Below are 20,373 nucleotides of genomic sequence, written 5' to 3'. Positions count from 1 at the left end.
TGGGAAAGCTTTCCACTAGATGTTCCACTAGATGGAACATTGCTGCGGGGACTTGCTTCCATTCAGCCACGAGCATTAGTGAGGTTGGGCACTGATGTTGGGCAATTCGGCCTGGCTCGCAGACGGCGTTCCAAATCATCCTAAAAGTGTTCGATGGGGTTGAGGTCAGGGCTCTGTGCAGGCCAGTCAAGTTCTTCCACACCGATCTCGACAAACCATTTCTGTATGGACCTCGCTTAGTGCATGGGGGCATTGTCATGCTGAAACAGGAAAGGGCCTTCCCCAAACTGTTGCCACAAAGTTGGAGGAAAAGAATTGTCTAGAATGTCATTGTATGCTGTAGTGTTAAGATTTCCCTTCACTGTATCTAAGGGGCCTAACCCGAACCATAAAAAACAGCCCCAGACCATTATTCCTCCTCTATCAAACTTTACAGTTGGCACTATGCATTGGGGCAGGTAGCGTTTTCCTGGCATCCGCCAAACCCAGATTCATCCGTCGGACTGCCAGATGGTGAAGCGTGATTCATCACTCAGAGGATGCTTTTCCACTGCTCCAGAGTCCAATGGCGGCAGACGCTTGACACTCCAGCCGATGCTTGGCATTGCGCATGTTGATCTTAGACTTGTGTGCGGCTGCTAAGCCATGGAAACCCATTTCATGAAGCTCCCGAAGAACAGTTATTGTGCTAGAGTTGCTTCCAGAGGCAGTTTGGAACTTGGTAGAGACTGAAAAACAGCTTATATCTCAAGGCCATCAGACTGTTAAACAGCCACCACTAACATTGAGTGGCTGCTGCCAACATACTGACTCAACTCCAGCCACTTTAATAATGTAAATTCATGTAAATTCATGTAAAACATGTATCACTAGCCACTTTAAACAATGCCACTTTATGTTTATATACCCTACATTACTCATCTCATATGTATGTGTATATACTGTACTCTATATCATCTACTGCATCTTGCCATCTTTATGTAATACATGTATCACTAGCCACTTTAAACTATGCCACTTTATGTTTATATACCCTACATTACTCATCTCATATGTATATACTGTACTCTATACCATCTACTGCATCTTGCCTATGCCGTTCTGTAGCATCACTCATTCATATATCTTTATGTACATATTCTGTATCCCTTTACACTTGTGTGTATGAGGTAGTAGTTGTGGAATTGTTAGGTTAGATTACTCGTTGGTTATTACTGCATTGTCGGAACTAGAAGCACAAGCATTTCGCTACACTTGCATTAACATCTGCTAACTATGTGTATGTGACAAAAAAAATTTGATTTGATTTAACTAGATCCCAACTATCTCGGCCATATACGATTCGAGGTCTCGTAGAGAAAAGCACAGACTTGGAAGATGATAAGGGGGTTATCTTCCCTAAAATAAGCGTGGATCACATGAGGCCTCATATAGAGGAGACTCGTCGGATCCCTCATAAAATAAAATCAGCAGCCTCCACAGCCACCACACCAGCAGGTGCAGCCTCCACCGCCACCACACCAGCAGGTGCAGCCTCCACCTCCACCACACCAGCAGGTGCAGCCTCCCAAATTTCAGATTGGTTGTAACTGCTGGCCACGATGGTTCCACCAGTCCTATATGAAAACCATGTCTGCGCTGCCTGTCAGGACTAGGTTAGGCTTGAGTTCCAGGCGACGCTATCACCTGGAAAACTTTCTATAAAAAGTGGACTAAATGTCTAGTCGAGCTGTTGCAGCTTTCCAATTTGTTTGTTATTTATTGTCTTTTTATATTTGATTTGTCATTTTACATCTTATTATGCAAAGATTAAAATGTGTATTTCCTATTTAATGTTTGTTAACAAACTTAACCTTCCGTGATATTTTTGTGTTATTGTGTGATAATACACAAATATTATCTTTATTTTCTTAAACATTACAAGATGTTTCTAAAACAAATGTTTATGTTTCTTTACACTCTAATACACTCTAAATTTCCTAATTTCCTTAATTTTGTGGCTGGAGTCAAATACTTTCTGTGGAACACAGTAATGGTCAACATGAGCTACATAAAATTATTCAGAAGTGTGCCAGGCCTTGCAGTCCCAAAATAGAAGGGGGGGGGGGGGGGGGATTTCGGAAGGCAAGAAAATAGCCTTGCCGAAATCGTTAGTGCCTCACCGCGATCAAACCGATATAAAACAAATTAAATGAAACTCAGCCTAACATGATCAGAAATCTCAATTTTCAAGCAAGTCGCGGCAATGGAGAATTGAGTGCGTGCGCGTTCAAGCAAATCCCAGCAATGAAGAATTGAGTGCGTGCGCATTCACGCGAAGGGGGGAAGAATTCTGGCAGGGGGAGCTTTTCTGCACAACACCGGAACATCCGCCTGTTGGGGACTCCGCAGAGAATAGTCTGTGGTCTATAGTCTCAAAAATATAGTCTGTCCAGAATCACCTTGACGACATTTGCCCAATGACAGCGCGTACGCAAATTGGTTTGGCCAATCCTAGTATCCGGCAGTAAAACAGAAGCGCATGTCATTTCTGCTCCTCATGCAATCTACGATGTTTTGTTTGTCTGCGTGATAAAATGGCATATAACTCAGATGGACGAAATGTTATACTTGCCTTTACAACTATTTACAGATGACTATTCTAAAGCGAACTGTGGAGGATGAGCGAGGCGGAAGCCGGTGATGGGTGTATCATGGTGAAATCAGAGGCAAAAAATATTTAATGCGATCCTGAGCTTTTTCTCCAGTGCTGGACAGGGACAATTTCGGCGCATCTTGTCCCAGAGCAACGCGCCTTTCTTTCTCCCATTCAAAGGACTCCCCTCCTCCGTAACAGCAGCCCACCATGGCCCTGGTAACCCTGCAGCGCTCTCCCACCCCCAGCGCGGCATCCACCGCCAGTACCGCAACCACCAACGCGGGGGAGGTAAGTGGAAACTGTCTAGCGCGGGGGCTGTTCGCTATAGGCAGCGCCGTGGAGGAAACGCCGGGGATGCGCCCGATACCCACGTCCCTCACCCACTAGGCCCAGCATAGCAGAGAACGCTTTCAGCTGTCAATAGAATTTTAGAAATGTTGTGACTTTTTATTTAACACGGCAAAACAGTTTTGTATGGACATTGTTTAATAGTTGACTTCCTGGAATCCATGGCGTTTAGAATGGTTAACTAGTCCAGCCTCGCGACGTTAGCTTGTAAACAAAATCTGAGCTGGGGATTAGTTACCAGAACAATGCATTCATTGCGTGTGGCAACATTTTATTTCTGCCTTCAGCTTGTGTGGTTTAAAGACAAATATGCGTTAATACAGTAGGTACTTTAATTTAAATATTAACTCAGGCTTTTGCACATTTTGTAAGTAATTTGTTTAAATTAATTTGCTTTGACTGGCATATGGAATAGAGTGAGATTGATCAGAATAGTACAACTAGCTACTTGCCTATTAATATGCACGGTTACATCACTATTGAGTCGGGGATGCTGCGGTTGGTACCCGCTCGTGTTAATGGTTCAACTCACTGTCAAAATACTACGGTGGCAGGTGTGAGCTAATATTTCAAAACATATGAGATCATAGATGGTACGGCCAGTAGAGAGCGCTGATACACTGTATTCAATGCAAGTGTATTGAACGTTTAAAACCTAAGTTCAGTTAAAACATACACTGTAGTACATCTCTCCGGCTTCTGATCTCCCTAATAAAGCATATGATGCATTTTTTTTAGATCATAACTTTCAAAGGCCAATGAACCCATTATGGCTTGAATTCCCATCGTGGCAGTCAATTGCGCACACAAACACACACATGGCTGACTGCTGCAGAAATGATGTCATACTAATTACATCATTAAAGATACTGCTGCAGAAAGGATTTCATACTGAGTTGGTGACCTACAGTATAATCCTGTGTATTCCTCTCTTGTATACCTGAAAGTATCTAGAGTATGTTGCTACAAGTGATTGGATTAGTTTGAGCTGTTGGATTAGGTAACCTCTTCGACATCACCACGGGTCAAGCACAGAGTTTAGGTCTATGTCAGTGCTCTTTTGGGCACCATAACCTCTGTAACCTTTCATGGAACACAGAGAGAGTTTTATGCACAGACTTTACTTAATGCAACAAACAACCACAATTACTCTGCCCTCTGTCTTCAGGAGTTACAGCATTGCTCTAACCGTTACTATACAGTAGGCCTTAGGTCTTTATTGAGTTACTAGTTCACATAAATCAAAAACACCATAGTAATGGCCTATATACCCAAATCTTTCAAGGGAAGGATTCTCTGTGATGTCCCCACCAGTCGATGGGAATCCTCTGAGACATTGTACTGTGACATTGTGATGAGCTATTATAGCAAGGTCAATGAAGGGAGCATAGGACATAGCAGGTCATAATATGGTCATGTGCTGCTGTTGCGCAATCCATGCTGCTGTACTGTCTGCACAGCCATGATGGAAGGGTTACTGGTTAGTGTTTCTAGTGGGCCTACACTATATGTAAAATTTCTCTTTGTATTTGTCTTGCAGGATTTTGGGAGTGATGATGACCGGAGAGCAAATCAGAGGTAAGCCCCCCACCCCATATTTCCCTGAGAAGCTGTGCATGCATCTGGTGAAATTGCAGAGCGTAAAAAAAAAAAGCGTAAAAAAACTACAGAATTATAGAATTATAGAACTACAGAATTATAAATATTTAACTTTCATAAAATCACAAGTGTAACACATAAAAATAAATCTTCACTTCTTGTTAATCCAGCCGCTGTGTCAGATTTCAAAAAGGCTTTATGGCGAAAGCACACCATGCGATTATCTGAGGACAGCGCCCCGCATACAAAAGCATGAAAAACATATTTCAACCAGGCAGGTGCACCACGAAAGTCAGAAACAGCGATATAATAAATGCCTTACCTTTGATGATCTTCTTCTGTTGGCACTCCAAAAGGTTCCAGTTACATCACAAATGGTCCTCTTGTTCGATAATGTCCTTCTTTATATCCATAAAAACTCAGTTTAGCTGGCACGCTTCAGTCAATAATCCACCCAGTTTCCCGCCATCAAAATGCATACAAAATGAATCCCCAACGTTACTAATAAACTTTTCCAAACAAGTCAAACATTTCTAATCAAACCTTAGGTACTCTAATAGATAAATAAACGATAACATTTAAGATGGAGAAACATTGTCTTTACCGGAGAAAAATACCAAAGAACGCGCTCTCTTCCACACACTTGGAAACACTACAGCCAAAATGGGAGCCACTTAGAAAAACTACAATTTCTAGCTCATTTTTCCAAAAACCAGCATGAAACTCTTTCTAAATACTGTTGACATCTAGTGGAAACCCTAGGAACTGCAATCTTGGAGGATTTTGCCCTATAATAAAAGTGACAGCCATTGAAAACAGTGGTAGGCTGAATTGTTCTTTTTTTGGGATGGTTTGTCCTTGGGGTTTCGCCTGCCATATCAGTTTTAGAAACTTGAGAGTGTTTTCTATCCAAATCTACCAATTATATGCATATCCTAGCTTCTGGGCCTGAGTAACAGGCAGTTTACTTTGGGCACGCTTTTCATCCGGACGTGAAAATACTGCCCCCTACCCAAGAGAGGTTTAGGATGCATTGGAAGGATATGTTGTGCTCCAGTAGGGGGAGGGGTGGTATACATTGGCCAGGAGATCGGTGAGTATGTTTCCCAAAGCCTATGGACATTGACCCCTGACCCTGGTCCTGGTGTCAGTGGGAATTCCAGGGTTAGGTCAAAGCAGGAGGCACACAGAAATGTCCTGGTGAAATAACATGGACGCTGGTGCTGAATTACACATATTGTAGGTCTATGTTGGTCTGGATGAAGAATTTGTTGTTCTTGCGTTAATGTTATATCCATTAAAAAGCAAATTTGGGTAATAAAGAAACGTCCCATTTTCAGGACCCTGTCTTTCAAAGATAATTCGTAAAAATTCAAATAACTTCACAGATCTTAATTGTAAAGAGTTTAAACACTGTTTTCTATGCTTGTTCAATGAACCATAAACAATTAATGAAAATGCACCTGTGGAACGGTCGTTAAGACACTAACAGCTTACAGACGGTAGGCAATTAAGGTCACAGTTATGAAAACTTAGGACACTAAAGAGGTCTTTCTACTGACTCTGAAAAACAGCAAAATAAAGATGCCCAGGGTCCCTGCTCAATTGCGTGAACGTGCCTTAGGCATGCTGCAAGGAGGCATGAGGACTGCAGATGTGGCCAGGGCGATTAATTGCAATGCCCGTACTGTGAGATGCCTAAGACAGCGCTACAGGGAGACAGGATGGACAGCTGATTGTCCTTGTGGTGGCAGACCACGTGTAACAACACCTGCACAGGATTGATACATCCGAACATCACACCTGCGGGACAGGTACAGGATGACAACAACAACTGCCCGAGTTACACCAGGAACACACAATGCCTCCATCAGTGCTCAGACTGTCCGCAATAGGCTGAAAGAGGCTGGACTGAGAGCTTGTAGGCCTGTTGTAAGGAAGGTCCTCACCAGACATCTCCGGCAACAACGTCACCTATGGGCACAAACCCACCGTTGCTGTACCAGACAGGACTGGCAAAAAGTGCTCTTCACTAACGAGTCGCGGTTTTGTTTCACCAGGGGTGATGGTCGGATTCGCGTTTATCGTCTAAGGAATGAGCGTTACACTGAGGCCTGTACTCTGGAGCGGGATCTATTTGGAGGTGGAGGGTCCGTCATGGTCTGTGATGGTGTGTCACAGCATCATCAGACTGAGCTTGTTGTTATTGCAGGCAATCTCAACACTGTGCATTACAAGGAAGACATCCTCCTCCCTCGTGTGGTACCCTTCCTGCAGGCTCATCCTGGTATGACCCTCCAGCATGACAATGCCACCAGCCATACTGCTCGTTCTGTGTGTGATATCCTGCAAGACAGGAATGTCAGTGTTCTGCCATGGCCAGCGAAGAGCCCGGATCTCAATCCCACCTGTTGGATCGGAGGGTGAGGACTAGGGCCATTCCCCCCAGACGTGTCCGGGAACTTGCTGGTGCCTTGATGGATGAGTGGGGTTACATCTCATAGCAAGAACTGGCAAATCTGGTGCAGTCCATGAAGAGAAGATGCACTTCAGTACTTAATGCAGCTGGTGGCCACACCAGATACTGACTGATACTTTTGTACCTTTGTTCAGGGACACATTATTCCATATCTGTTAGTCACATGTCTGTGGAACTTGTTCAGTTTATGTCTCAGTTGTTGAATCTTTTTATGTTCATACAAATATTTACAAAATGTTAAGTTTGCTGACGCAGTTGACAGTGAGAGGATGTTTCTTTTTTTGCTGAGTTTAGTATAATTATCATCCAATCAGTTGACCCACACCATGATCGCTTGCAAAAGGGATGGAACATCACACACCATTGCAACCCATTACAGTAGTACATTAAATGTCCCTATCAGAGGCCCCTTCTACACCTAGATGTAGGCCTAGTTGTATCCACTGTAACAGTGTTAATGGTTCAACCCAGAGTTAACATTCCCATCAACCGCTATCATACATTCCATCAAACCAGAAACACTATCCAGCTGTATTTCAGAGCTGGGGGTGAGTAGCACAGATGGAATCCTCTGCTCGGCTACAGCAGGATGTGATGTAAGGGTCTTGTTTTGTTCTAGATTAGACTGTCAGAGTTTCTTGGTAAGAGAGGTGATAAGACCTATTTGGCCATTGTAGTAGGCCCAGTGTTGGCTGCACACTCTGTTCTCTAGTCCAACCTGGCTGGGCAAGGGAGGTTTCAGCCTTACACAACATATTCCCTCATCTGGTAGACATGATACATACAGGGTGTGTTGAGATTCTAACATTGACAAGGTAGACTACATTCTTGGTGGCACCAGGCAGATAGAGGAATGTTTGAAAGGTGGGATGGAAAGACATTTTGATGATGTAAAATCTTTTCTGCAGAGCTGCTTCTGCCTGCTCTCTTGGCAGAAGAAGCATGGAGGATGAGAGAAGTAAAAAAACAACACAAAAAAACACACAGAAACTAAACCAAATGATTGATATGAGGGGTTTTGAATCCAGCATCATTACATGTTATTTTTTAGTTAAAAGGCTAAACCAGGTGCTGCAGGGGATCTGCGGCCAGATCAAAAATATTAATTTATATTTTTATTTTTATTTTTATTACTAACAGTTTAAACCAATTTTGTTCAAAGGGTCTGGAATATGTTTTTAGAGGGTGTAGGATTGCAGGATATCAGCTTTAAAGCTGAAACAACTAAAAATCTGCCCCATGATGACGTGTAGAATTGCAGGGCATTTGTTTGAAAACTGCAAAATTTTCTCTCCGATGCCAAGAGGCGGGCCTTTAAAATGTTCCTTCCCAGGGCCCGAGACTTGGTTAGTCCGGTCATTCACTGCTGAAGTCCTAGTAAAACCTTTTATCGAACTCAAGTTGTGTTCTGATTATGAGGGGATCCCTGATGAATTTGCTATTACAAAAAGAGTCCCCGGCCCCAAAAAGTTTGGACCCCTGGGCGGAAACAAAGACTTTTGTGTTGATAATGATAAAGAGTCACCAACCCAGATACACACTGTAGGGCAGAATAGTCACACCATTGATTATTGAAGAGTCTGTTTTGGAAGCGGCCCAGCCTAATCCACGTTAGACCTGCTCATCTCATCCTCTCTCAGTCCTGTGGACCCAGTGATGTCAGTGAGTCTGCCTCTCTGAGCAGGTTAGCGTTTTTAATCATGAATCTTGTTCTTTAGGCAGCTCTACAGTTGTCACTAGCTAGCACAGCCACAGTCATACATCTGACTTTAAACCTAACCTTAACCACATTGCTATCCCTAATGTCTAACCTTAAATGTTTTTGTTTTTGTTTTAAAGAATTTTTACAATATAGCCAATTTTGACTTTGCAGCTGGCATATCTAATGGGAAATGGCTCAGTTCTGCCTCCAGAACAATACTCGTGACAATAAACTTCAACCTGCCCCCTCTGAAGGCCATACTGTATCACAGGCAGAAACCTGATCCACATTCAACTCTCCAGCAGCCCTTGGTTCTCACAGCACCCTGCTTGCCTCAGCCAGAAACCCCAAGTACCAGACAGAGTTATGCAACAGCCAAGGAGAGTGCTCACTGTGTGTGTGTGTGTGTGTGTGTGTGTGTGTGTGTGTGTGTGTGTGTGTGTGTGTGTGTGTGTGTGTGTTACATGCAGGGACTTAGAAAGGGGAGATCTCCTTGGTATGTGTGTTGTCTAACTAGTAGCTTTCTTAAATTGCTTCAACCTCTATATCTGGAATATTATGGACTTGGATGTGTTCTGTGAACGAGTTGTGGTTCATACAAAGTTGAATATGTCACTCAATGAGTAGTATGTTTCCTTTGGCTCAGTGTCTCATCAGGGATCCTTCATGTCAAACAGCCTCCACTCTACAGACGCGTGCTTTGTAGACTGAAGCTGAGCCGAGCTAGATTCCCTGCCACCCAACCCAGCCAACGCGAAATATGCTTGAATAGAGCTTTTGTGGAGTGTTGCGGAGGGAGTGCTGATTGCTCAAGCGCACGCTGTGAGGAAGAGATAAGCAGCAGAGCTGAGCAGACACAGCAGAAGTCTGAAGACTAATCCTCACAACTCAGTCGGACAGGAGGGAGAGACACACCAGACCAAGACAGGATACATGATCAGACTAGTTCAACCCAATCTAGGCCTACATGAGAAAAAAAAGAAACCCAAGGCAATCTTGGCTATTGTGCTTCAGAAGCCAAATTTAGTTTTTGAGGCATAAAATGGTTGTGAATGCTATGAAGCTATGATTTGTGAGGAAGCCAGTAGACCAGAGAGCTACTGAGGGAGAGATCCAGTAACCAGCATCAGGATGCATCTTGTGGTGGAGCCCTCGCAGGAAGCCATGCTCACCATGCTGCCTCACTTTGTGGAGAACGCAGTCCGGACTCAGAGCGAGATCTACCGAATGTAAGTCTTCAGCACACTCACTCCAGGAGAGGCAATCCTAAGTGTTTCTGTCACTGGCATTATTACCTTGATAAGTGGTAGCAAAGATGGTTTGAATGGTAGTAACTTGGAAGTGCATGTATTGTGTGACCTGCATTTTCTGTTTATTAGTCATTGGTAAAAACAAATAAAAAAAAAGGTGTAACATCCATTTTTATAGCTCTGCATTTTATTGACAACTTATTTTTCTTCGACATAAATTCAAAGTGTACTTTTAATTATGCATTTGACCGTACTGTTAGAATTGCTTACGGGTATTGTTTTAATTGCTGTCTCGATTCTTGTGTTCCTTTTTTAGATGTGTTCTGTTCCCAGCTGTCTTAGAGACATGGGTATTAGCTCTGATTTGTTCTCAGTAATAGTGTAATGGACGGATTAGTAGTAGCTGGAGCATATTCCATAAACCGTTATGGACATCTATACATCCATCTGTCACTCTTGTTTCTGGATTGTGATTATTGATGCAGTACATCCCGATTTAGAGTACTTTGGACATTTTGAAAGATGAGCTACATATTATGTACCCAACTGATTTCCTATCGTACCCCACTCTCTGACCTCTTGACCGAGGCCATCGTCATCGTCTTTTCAGGACATTCTGAAAAGAAACAATGCGACGTAACAGCTGAACAGAAACAAAAGCTCTTGTGACGGACCCACTCTGTCATACCGGTCTTTGTGTGGTGGCAGAGCGAGAGGGCAGCCTGCCTGTTAACAAAGCCCAGCTCTGTTCCTTTTGGTCAATGTTATGGCCAGTGAACACTTAGCTCTGTTTCTCCTGGACATTGTGGAGTCCAAGGAAAACCTAGCTTTTATCCGGGGGTGGTCAGTGCCTCCAGCACAGGGCAGTCAGGAGAGCCCATCCCTGGCCAGACAAGGGAGGGATGGTGCTGGCCAGATAGGGGACATATTACAGTGGTGGGCACAATTATCTCCCCCGCCCCCCTCCCCGAAAGGTCAGGGGACCTAATCACGTTCTGTCAGTTCATTATCTGAGGGGAATATTTCATCAAGGAAAGGTCTCTAAAGTCTACTGACATTCACTTACTGATGAGCTCGGAATGTCCTTTTCTGCTGGTCACTGAACCTTTGAAAAGCAATTAACAGCCATCCCACCATATCTTTCTCTCACTGTAGCTCTGCTCCCTGATTCTGCCCTCGGTACATTTCGACATTTCCAGGTCATTGTCTCCATTCCTGGCTCTAGAGAAAAACAGCCTCACTTATTGATAAGTGAGAAGAATACTGTGGGTTGGACAGTTAATTGAACCACATCAACCTTATGATATTCTACAGTAGAGCTTCCACATAACTTTCTATGGCTGTTTTTACTTCACTGAAGTGAACTCACTGGTGTCTGTTACAGACATGGGAAGTAAAGTAAGGCTATGGCTGAGTAGTTTTACGAGAACAGACATTCTGTTCATCTGTAGACCTACGTAAATGGAGCACAACAAAACGGGGAAGGGAGAACGAACAGGTGTAGAATGGAGTGAATGTTTCTAATGTCCTCTGAGTAGAACGCCGTAGAAGTACAGTGTGCCACAGACACTGCTTAAGCTGTTCAAGCAGTATAATGATTTGCCCAAACCTAAATAGTGTTTTCTGATGATCTGTTGCCTACTTACAGTACAGTATGTGCTCTTTCTTTCACTTCTCAAATGAATGCTTCCCCATTCTCTGTGTTACATCATCAAACCACTAGATACTGATGCAGTCTGAGACGTCTGTAAACCCTGTTTCCCTGTCTGCCTGTGTGTGTTTCCCTGTCTGCCTGTCTGTGTTACAGCCTCAGCGAGAGCTTCTTCATGGTCAAAGGAGCTGCCCTTTTCCTGCAGCAGGGCACCAATGCACAGGGACCCAAGACACCCACACACCACAAACTCGCAGGTAACTACAAACACTCTTGACACACACTGAGCCTGTTGTTCAGTGAATCGTGACAATGCCACTGCTAAAGCTCCATGCAAAGAAAAGGTCATATTTGCTGAGGTTGGGTTGGCTTTTGTGGTTGAGCCTGTGTTTAACCCATGTTCACTGAATGATTACCTGGCCTTTGATTGAGTGCCCTCAAGGCAGGTATTGCTTTTAGCAGTAAAGGGGCTTTGTAGATCTGGTTTTCTAGATCCTGCTTGTTTGATTTTCCCATCAAGATGTTACATAAACTCACCTAGCTGGACTAACCAACCCGCAGTGCAGCTGATGTTACCTCGGTGGTGTGTATGCACCCGTAGGCATATGTGTGCCTGATACAGCATGTCTCATAGCAGGGTTGTTGTTGACATTTGTTCGATTGGGGAGTGCTAGCCCTTCATTTTGAAGTCCAAACACACCCCTCCCCTCTCCTCCCCTATGATACGCAGGTTAAACACAAGATCAATGTGAGGAGCATTCCAGATTCCTTGATTACATCACCAGGCGTTCAAGTCCATGCTTAGCTCTTATAAACCTTGGGTTTGTCTGTGTGTTTACGCATATGACTGACTGTTTCTGCATGTTTGTATCAGTTTAGCCAAGGGTTTGAGTTTGAGTTTGAGTTTATTTTTATTTTTACAGGGACAGTGCACATTAATCAACGTTTCAGTAAAAGTGCCGGTTTTAGCCAGCCGGCTAATTTTCAACCGCAGTCCCTGGGCAGGTTATTAAAAACAATTACAATATAGACAATAGCAGCATAGAACAAGCAAGACATAGCAACATAGGACAAGCAAGACATAGCATACAGACAGAGCAACATAAAACAAAAAGCAGCAAGACAAAATTCATAAAAGCAACAAAGTGTTTCCACACCTCACAAGCTACAGACAACAGACAACATGGAAAGCGGCAACACACAGCTAGGGACCATGTTCACAAATCTGATTGACCTTTAGCCATGTCTTCAAGCATTTTGTGAAAGTGTGATATGTGGTGCAGTTATGTGTGTCTGATGGCAGTGTATTCCAGACATGGGAAGCTCTCACAGAGAATGCAGATTTACTAAAGGTGCTTTTCCTTAGGGGAACTATACAGTCACCTCTCATGGCAGACCTTGTGGATCTGCTGCCATATGTCTGGGTTTTCTGTTTAACAAAAATATTGAGTGGAGGGGGAGCCAGGCCATTAAGGATCTTGAATACAAGACATGCGTCGGTGTATTGCACAAGATTTTCCCAACTCAAGAGCTCATGCTTTCTAAGAATGTGACAATGATGATGGCTATTGGGCTTCCTATCAAGCACTTTGAGAGCCTGTTTGTAGACAGACTGAATAGGTTTTAATGTTGTACAGCAAGCTTGGGCCCAACTAGTCAAGCAGTATGTTAAGTGGGGGAGTATCATAGTTTCGAAGTACAGTTTTGCTACCTCTGTAGTCAAACAATTTCGTATAAATCGGAAATTAGCTAGGTTGAATTTGGTTATTTGAATTACTTTTTTCACATGCTTTTTAAAAGAGAGGTTGGAATCAAGTATGATGCCAAGGTACTTAAAATCGGATACCACCTGGAGCTTCTCCCCTGACACATAGACATCTGGCTCAGTAGCATCTGTTGCCCTCTTTGTGAAGAACATGCAAACAGTTTTTTTCACATTGAGATGCAAACACGAGTCACTGAGCCACTTTGTAACCTGACCATTACAGTAGTGAGTTCTTGTGCAGCTTGTTGTTTGCTCTTTGCATGCACATATATCACTGTATCATCTGCATACATTTGAACTTCAGACCCAGTACAGACAGAAGGCAGATCATTAATGTACAGGCTGAACAGGAGGGGCCCCAGTATTGACCCTTGGGGCACGCCCACATCATAGCTACGGGTGGGCGACAGCTCATTGCTCACTCTGACACACTGAGTTCTGCCTTCAAGGTATGATTTCAACCATCTCAAGGCATCAGGGGAAAAGTTGAACTTGGACAATTTTGTGATGAGAATCTCATGGTTAACAGTATCAAAAGCCTTCCTTAGGTCCAGAAACACAGCCCCCACAACACCCCCTTTGTCCATCTTGGACTTCACATTTTCCAGAAGAAAGCAGTTGGCCGTTTCTGTGGAGTGTTTCGCTCTGAAGCCAAACTGCATGGAGTGTAATGTGAAGGGGCTGTTGTTGAGGTGGGCAATCAGTTGTTCTGCTACACACTTTTCAACAACCTTTGACACCACAGGTAGTATACTAATGGGCCTGTAGTTACTCACGTCAGCAGGGTCGCCTGATTTAAAGATGGCCGTTATTATGGCCGACTTCCATACCCTTGGAAACACACCGAGACCAATAGATGTGTTGGTGACCTTAGTAATGGGGCCAATGAGTGACTCTTTGTAGTTTTTAAGAAAGGTAGAGTCCATCCCAAACACATCTTTGGCTTTAGAGTTCTTTAGTGAGCTAATCACCTTGTTCACCTTTGACTCAGAAACCTCCCTTATGATGAAGACAGGTTGAGTGTCATTCACTAGCACTGGGCCCAGGAAACAAGTGGAGGGGTTCTGTGTCAGTGCCCTGACAGAGTCAATAAAGTAGGAATTGAAGGCTATTGCTATTTCGACTGCATCCTGTGTTAGATTGTTATTCACCATGATTTCTAGTCTTTTTGCAGTGTTACTATGGTCTTTCCCTGTTAACTTTTTTAGATTCTCCCATATCAATTTAGAATTTCCCTTTGCTTCACCAATTATGTTAATAAAGAAGTTTGCCTTGGCCTGTCTGATTTCTTTCATCACCTTATTTCTCAACATGGTAAACCTACGTCTGTCATGCTCTAATTTAGATTTTAGGGCTATTTTTAGAGCATAATCTCGTTCTTTCATCAATTTCCAGATTTCTCCATTTAGCCAAGTAAGAGTGCTCTTTTGGCCAGGTTTGGATTTGATTTTCTTTAGGAAGCCATTTATTGTAGTCTGGATTGTGGATAGAACAACCTGACTATCAGCTTCCACGTCTGTATAGGACAAGAGATCATTCCAGTTTATTCCCTTAATTGCTTTTTCAAAATAGTTTAATTCACTCTTAGGTATTCTGAGTTGATCCGGCTTTCTAACAGTAGAGAGGTTAAACCTGCTCTTAGACAGCTTTCTGGCTATAAGTGTCAGATTATGATCAGACAGCCCAGTAACCATATTGAATGATTTAGTCACTCTCTCTGGTTTATTACTGAACACCAAATCAATCTGTGTTTTAGAGTAACAAGTCACCCTGGTTGGCCCTTTAACTAGCTGTGTAAGGTCAAAGGTATTAGTGATTTGTTTGAGGGTTTTCCTACAACACTTGTCTTCATAATTAATGTTAAAATCTCCCATTAAGATGACCTCTTTCCCAAAATTACATTCCCTAAGCATGGTATTAAACTGATCAAAAAACACACTTTTGGTGGAAGGTGGCCTATACATTCCAATGAGGGTAAAAGACATTTGGGGAGACAGTGTAACGTTCAGGCCGATACATTCTAGTTCATTATCACATGACCACTCAATTTGTTTACATCGGATATGTTCTTTAATGTAAATCATCACACCCCCTCCTCTTCCTTCAATCCTGTCTCTCCTGAAAACATTGTAGCCAGGCACAATCAAAGCAGCATATGGAGAGTGTTTATGGAGCCATGTCTCTGAGAGGCAGAGAAAGTCAAGGTTGGAGTCTGTGAGTAGATGTTGAATTTGATCACTTTTTGGAATGACACTACGAATGTTCAAGTGCCCCCCTAATAGTCCCTTGGGCTTAGCTCGTGGGTCCCAGATGACTCGAGAGTGATTGACACATTGAAAAAAGTTAAATTTTCTGTGTTTTCTGACGGCTGGGTTTAGGCCGTTTTGTTTCGTTTTGATTAGGGGCAGTTCGGTAGCGCAATTAACAATCCCTCCCGCCTGCACTGGATGCGGGGAACTAATTAAAATAGCTTGCGTATCAGAAACAGAGTCAGAGATCGCATATAACGACTCTGGTATGTTTGAAGAGTCAAAATCTATCCTGGAGCCGGGTGAGTCGAGAGAAACCATAGGACCATAGCACTCACCCACCTCCACAGCGGCGACGACCAGTGGACGAGGACATCCACCGCTCTCCACTCCGGTGCGTATCACTGGCTCGGTGATATTGGGCCCAGGATTGAGTTGTACATCCCCGGAGAGCAGGAGGGTCGTGAACAGGTAGTTTAACAGTTTCCGATAAATGTTGGACTTGTGTTTGTTACGCCTAAGCGGTTCAGTAGAATAAGGAGCGAGGTAGACTTGGCCATTATTCAGAACATTATGGTATGCTGTGTACTGTCCGCTCCCGTGGAACGGTGAACCAATGTGTTTGGTGTTGATATTCTCCGGTAGTAGACTGATTGTGTCATCCCAGCAAGGACGCACTGAGATTATCAGTAGAGCAGCTACATAACTGACAATCATGGCAGAGTACTGGAGATAAAACACATAATTGCGCTTTAACTCTTTGCATGAGTTACTTAGCTGGGATCGGCGTACACCTGATGGTTTAGATAAAATTACAGCATTCGAATGAGAAGCGGCACCTGCCGCACCACCCTGTCTTCCGTCCGCCATTTTTTAACAGCTGTGTCTTCTGAAGGGTCAAGCAGTGTCCTAATGGTTAAGTTGTTACGAATGTATATAATGTTTTTTTGTTTGTTTTTCACCCCCTTTTTCGTGGGATCCAATTGTTAGTAGCTACTATCTTGTCTCATCGCTACAACTCCCGTACCGGCTCGGGAGAGACAAAGGTTGAAAGCCATCCTCCGATACACCACGTTCAAACGGCTCTCCTGTTAAGTCGTGACTTACGTCCAGTTTCCTGAATCGGGTTGTACTTGAGATTAGATGTTCTGGTACACCGTTCCCAATTATTTTCATGTCCCGTCATGCGATGTTCAGGCTTTGCCGTGTGTAACTTCTGTACAGACGTGTGTTGCTGTGGTTGGAATTGGATCAACCTGCAGGAGGCCATCTAAATAGGAGCCTGGATAGCTGAGCTGGAAATAGTTCTACAAGATATGGCTGATGGGTTGATCGGTTTGATTGATCGGGACACACCACCTGAAGCAGTTGGATGATGGTATGTGGTTCTCTTCTCTCCTAGGTGACTTACCGCAACACCTGCAGGTCATGATTAACGCCCTCCGCTCTGAGGACCGCATTAAACTGGTGAGTCAAACCCTAACAAATGTACTTACCATCCATATTGATTGACGCACAGATGCTACACAGTGCAACCTATTCCTCCTGCTGTAACCCAGGCTGTACGGTTAGAGAGCGGTTGGTCTGACCGCGTGCGGTACATGGTTGTTGTCTACACCAGTGGTCGCCAGGACACCGAGGAGAATATCCTGCTAGGGATGGACTTCACCGATAAGGACAGGTACCCACCTGTCTTTCCTCCTCAGCCAGCAGTGATAGACTACAATGTGGTTTGTTGTTGTCTTAGAGAAATGGTTGATTCTGTTGTATTATTCCCAGTAAAAGCTGCTCTATCGGGATGGTGCTACCGCTCTGGAGCGATACGAAGATCCATTTGGATGGAGATGGGTAAGTGCTGCTATTTTACATTTTAGTCATTTAGCAGCCGCTCTTATCCAGAGAGACTTACATCTTCAGATATCTAGGTGGGGCAACCACATCACAGGCATAGAAAGGACATTTTTCCTCTATAACGTGGCTGTCAGTAGAGTTGCCCCCCACATGGAACTTTCCACAAAGGTACGGTATGTGTCACACGCAGTACATCCCACAGACAACCAAGCTGGATTCACACAGTCAACCATGAAGTATCTCTGCTCGTTCAAACGGCTCAGCCCTGTAAGGGACGCAGAATGAGTTACTTTGCCCTCCAGTGGGCAGTACAGTGAACTACAGCCATTTTCATCCCTCCATGTGGCAGATGAGCTCTTGCTGAGCTGTTAAAGTCATCCCTCTCTCTATGCTGGAGGAATGTTCCATTGGTTTGTTTCCTGAATAGCACCCCGAGCCACTATAGCTCAGCCCCTGTTTGTGTTTTCAAACCACTCTATCTCCCTCTCTCTGTCCATGAACCCAACCTAATCCTTCATCCTCCCATCTTCTCTCTCCTCAGAGGATTTAGTGTGAACACAGGAGGACGATCGCATGTCTTCAAGCCTGTTTCTGTGCAGGCCATGTGGTAAGTATCTGTTTTGTGTTTTTAATTTCTACTGTGTTTAGGTACTTCAGAATATCATTGTCTGGTGACCTTATATTTCCTGAAACCATAGTGACTGTCTGTGGACTGTACTTTACCACCTTGGGCTTGTGGTGTTGGTTTCATTTTAATATCAACAATCAATGGAATGAAAATCATAAACTACTAGTGGAATTATTCAGGCTGGTAACACTGCGATGCTGAAAAAAAAACGCTGACAGTGTCCATGCAGCATCTACTGGGAAATAGACGTTACAATTTGCTTTCATTCTTAACAGATTCATATTTTGCTATGGATCTGACAAGCAGCCTTAATAATGTGCTCTGAATTTCCTGCCGTCATTAAACATTTATGATCCAAAGGCTGACTCTCCATGTCATTAGATCAGTGGAATAGCTACTGACCAGTTGCTGTTGTGAGCCTGTATTATGACTGAGAGCTTCTGCTACCGGCGTGTCTTCAGGTCTGCCCTGCAGATCCTCCATAAGGCATGCGAGGTGTCTCGCAGGTACAACTACTTCCCCGGGGGCATGGCCCTCACCTGGATGGGCTTCTATGAGAGCTGTATCACCTCCGAGCAGAGCTGCATCAACGAGTGGAACGCTATGACCGACCTGGAGACCACGCGGCCCGACTCACCTGCCATGTTCGTCGATCGGTAAGACCTCGCTCATCCGATTGGCAAAGTTCACTTCAGTTGACTTTAGTATGATTCATTTCCAGTTCATTACCAATCTCAGAAGGTACTGTATGTCCATTATGGTGTTAACCGGGCCTTTTCTGTTGAAATGAAATGTGCTGGTTACATTCATAATTGTCTTAATGTATTGACGCATGTTGAACAGGCCAACGGAGAGCGAGAGAACCGAGTGTGCAATCAAAGCCAAACTACGCACCATCATGATGTTCCGTGACCTGGAGAATGTCACTTCCAAGGAGGTATTGTGAGCCCCAAACGTATTGGGGCGGTGACACATGTTGTTGTTTAGGCTCTGAAATTATACAATGACTGAGGTTAAAGTGCAGACTGTCATCTTTCATTTGAGGGTATTTTCATCCATGTCGGGTGAACCGTTAAGAAATTATAGCACTTTTTGTACATAGTTCCTCCCAACTTCACTTATGTGTATGGTATAGTACCATGGTGCAACCTAATACCTGATATGTCCCCACCAGATCCGTGTGGAGCTGGAGCAGCATATGAGCTGTAACCTGAAGGAGTACAAAGAGTTCATCGACAATGAGATGCTACTGATCCTGGGTCAGATGGACAAAGCCACACTCATCTTCGACCACCTCTACTTGGTAAGAACCTTTCTTGACATCCTAATGGTCTCTTTGTATCCATGAAGGAAAAAAGGAAACTGCACACTGCTCTTGATAGTATCACTGATTTTTAATAAGCTTACTTATCGGCCTCACAGCCTTCGTCAGAGCTTTTGAGGGTTTAAGGAAAAAAAATAGCACCCTTATGTAGACCTAGCCACACCCACATCAGTTCCACGCATGGAAAGGGGTTGGAGGCGAAGGAAAAAACAAATAAGTGCTACCAAATATAACAATATGTATGCATTTCATAAATATTCAAATAAAGTGTGTAAATAAGATATATTAAACACGTCTGTAAAACCACAATGAGGACATAGATCTACCGAGCAAGTTTTCATTAATCATTGGGTACATTGTACGAAAAACATCAGAGTAATCTTAAATAGGGGCATAATTAATGTTCAAATTCACAACATAACATTCATAGGCATTTCATAATTAAGTCCTTTAGGAAATAATGTCTGGAGGGTGAAAATCCCAAAACATTCTCATTTATTCAGAGTATTATTAATATCACCTCCCCTGTCTGATATCTTAACTTTCTCTATGCCACAAAATCTAAAGGTAGAAATGTCCTGCTTTAGGTCATTAAAATGTACTGCGACTGGATAATTCCTGTCCTTTCTCCTGATCTAACTTTTATGTTCAGTGATTCTCTGTTTGAGAGAACAAGAGGTTTTACCTACATAGCAGAGCCCACATGGACATTTAATAATGTAAATAACATGGGTGGTGGAACACGTAATAATGTCATTTATTTTGAACCGTTTTCCTGTATGTGGGTGGCAGAAATATTCACACTTCATCATTATTGTTGCACTGTGCGCATCCTCTGCATTTATAGCTACCATTTGGTAGAGGGCGTAAAAGAGCCTGGCTGATTTTC

General features: G+C 43.5%; 1 protein-coding gene across 2 annotated transcripts in view; it reads left to right on the top strand.

Moving 5' to 3' along the window:
* Positions 1–2,419: 2,419 nt before the first annotated feature.
* Positions 2,420–20,373, top strand: part of LOC139408746 (protein phosphatase Slingshot homolog 1-like) — a 29,704-nt gene continuing 11,750 nt past the window's right edge. The window contains exons 1-10 of one of the 2 annotated variants that reach the window (XM_071153029.1): positions 2,420–2,926; positions 4,527–4,564; positions 11,824–11,924; positions 17,084–17,148; positions 17,241–17,362; positions 17,461–17,529; positions 18,074–18,139; positions 18,622–18,816; positions 19,004–19,097; positions 19,335–19,463. In XM_071153029.1, coding sequence (XP_071009130.1) covers positions 2,846–2,926; positions 4,527–4,564; positions 11,824–11,924; positions 17,084–17,148; positions 17,241–17,362; positions 17,461–17,529; positions 18,074–18,139; positions 18,622–18,816; positions 19,004–19,097; positions 19,335–19,463 — 960 coding nt within the window. In that variant the 5' untranslated portion in view covers positions 2,420–2,845. Of the gene's footprint in view, positions 2,927–4,526; positions 4,565–9,752; positions 9,996–11,823; positions 11,925–17,083; positions 17,149–17,240; positions 17,363–17,460; positions 17,530–18,073; positions 18,140–18,621; positions 18,817–19,003; positions 19,098–19,334; positions 19,464–20,373 lie in introns of those variants that run through there. The other variant, XM_071153030.1, reaches the window with a different exon arrangement.

This window comes from Oncorhynchus clarkii, chromosome 5 (assembly GCF_045791955.1).
Source record: "Oncorhynchus clarkii lewisi isolate Uvic-CL-2024 chromosome 5, UVic_Ocla_1.0, whole genome shotgun sequence".
In the NCBI taxonomy this organism is placed as follows: domain Eukaryota; kingdom Metazoa; phylum Chordata; class Actinopteri; order Salmoniformes; family Salmonidae; genus Oncorhynchus; species Oncorhynchus clarkii.
Note: the sequence above shows the minus strand (reverse complement) of the source record. Positions and strands in the feature narration are given on the sequence as shown.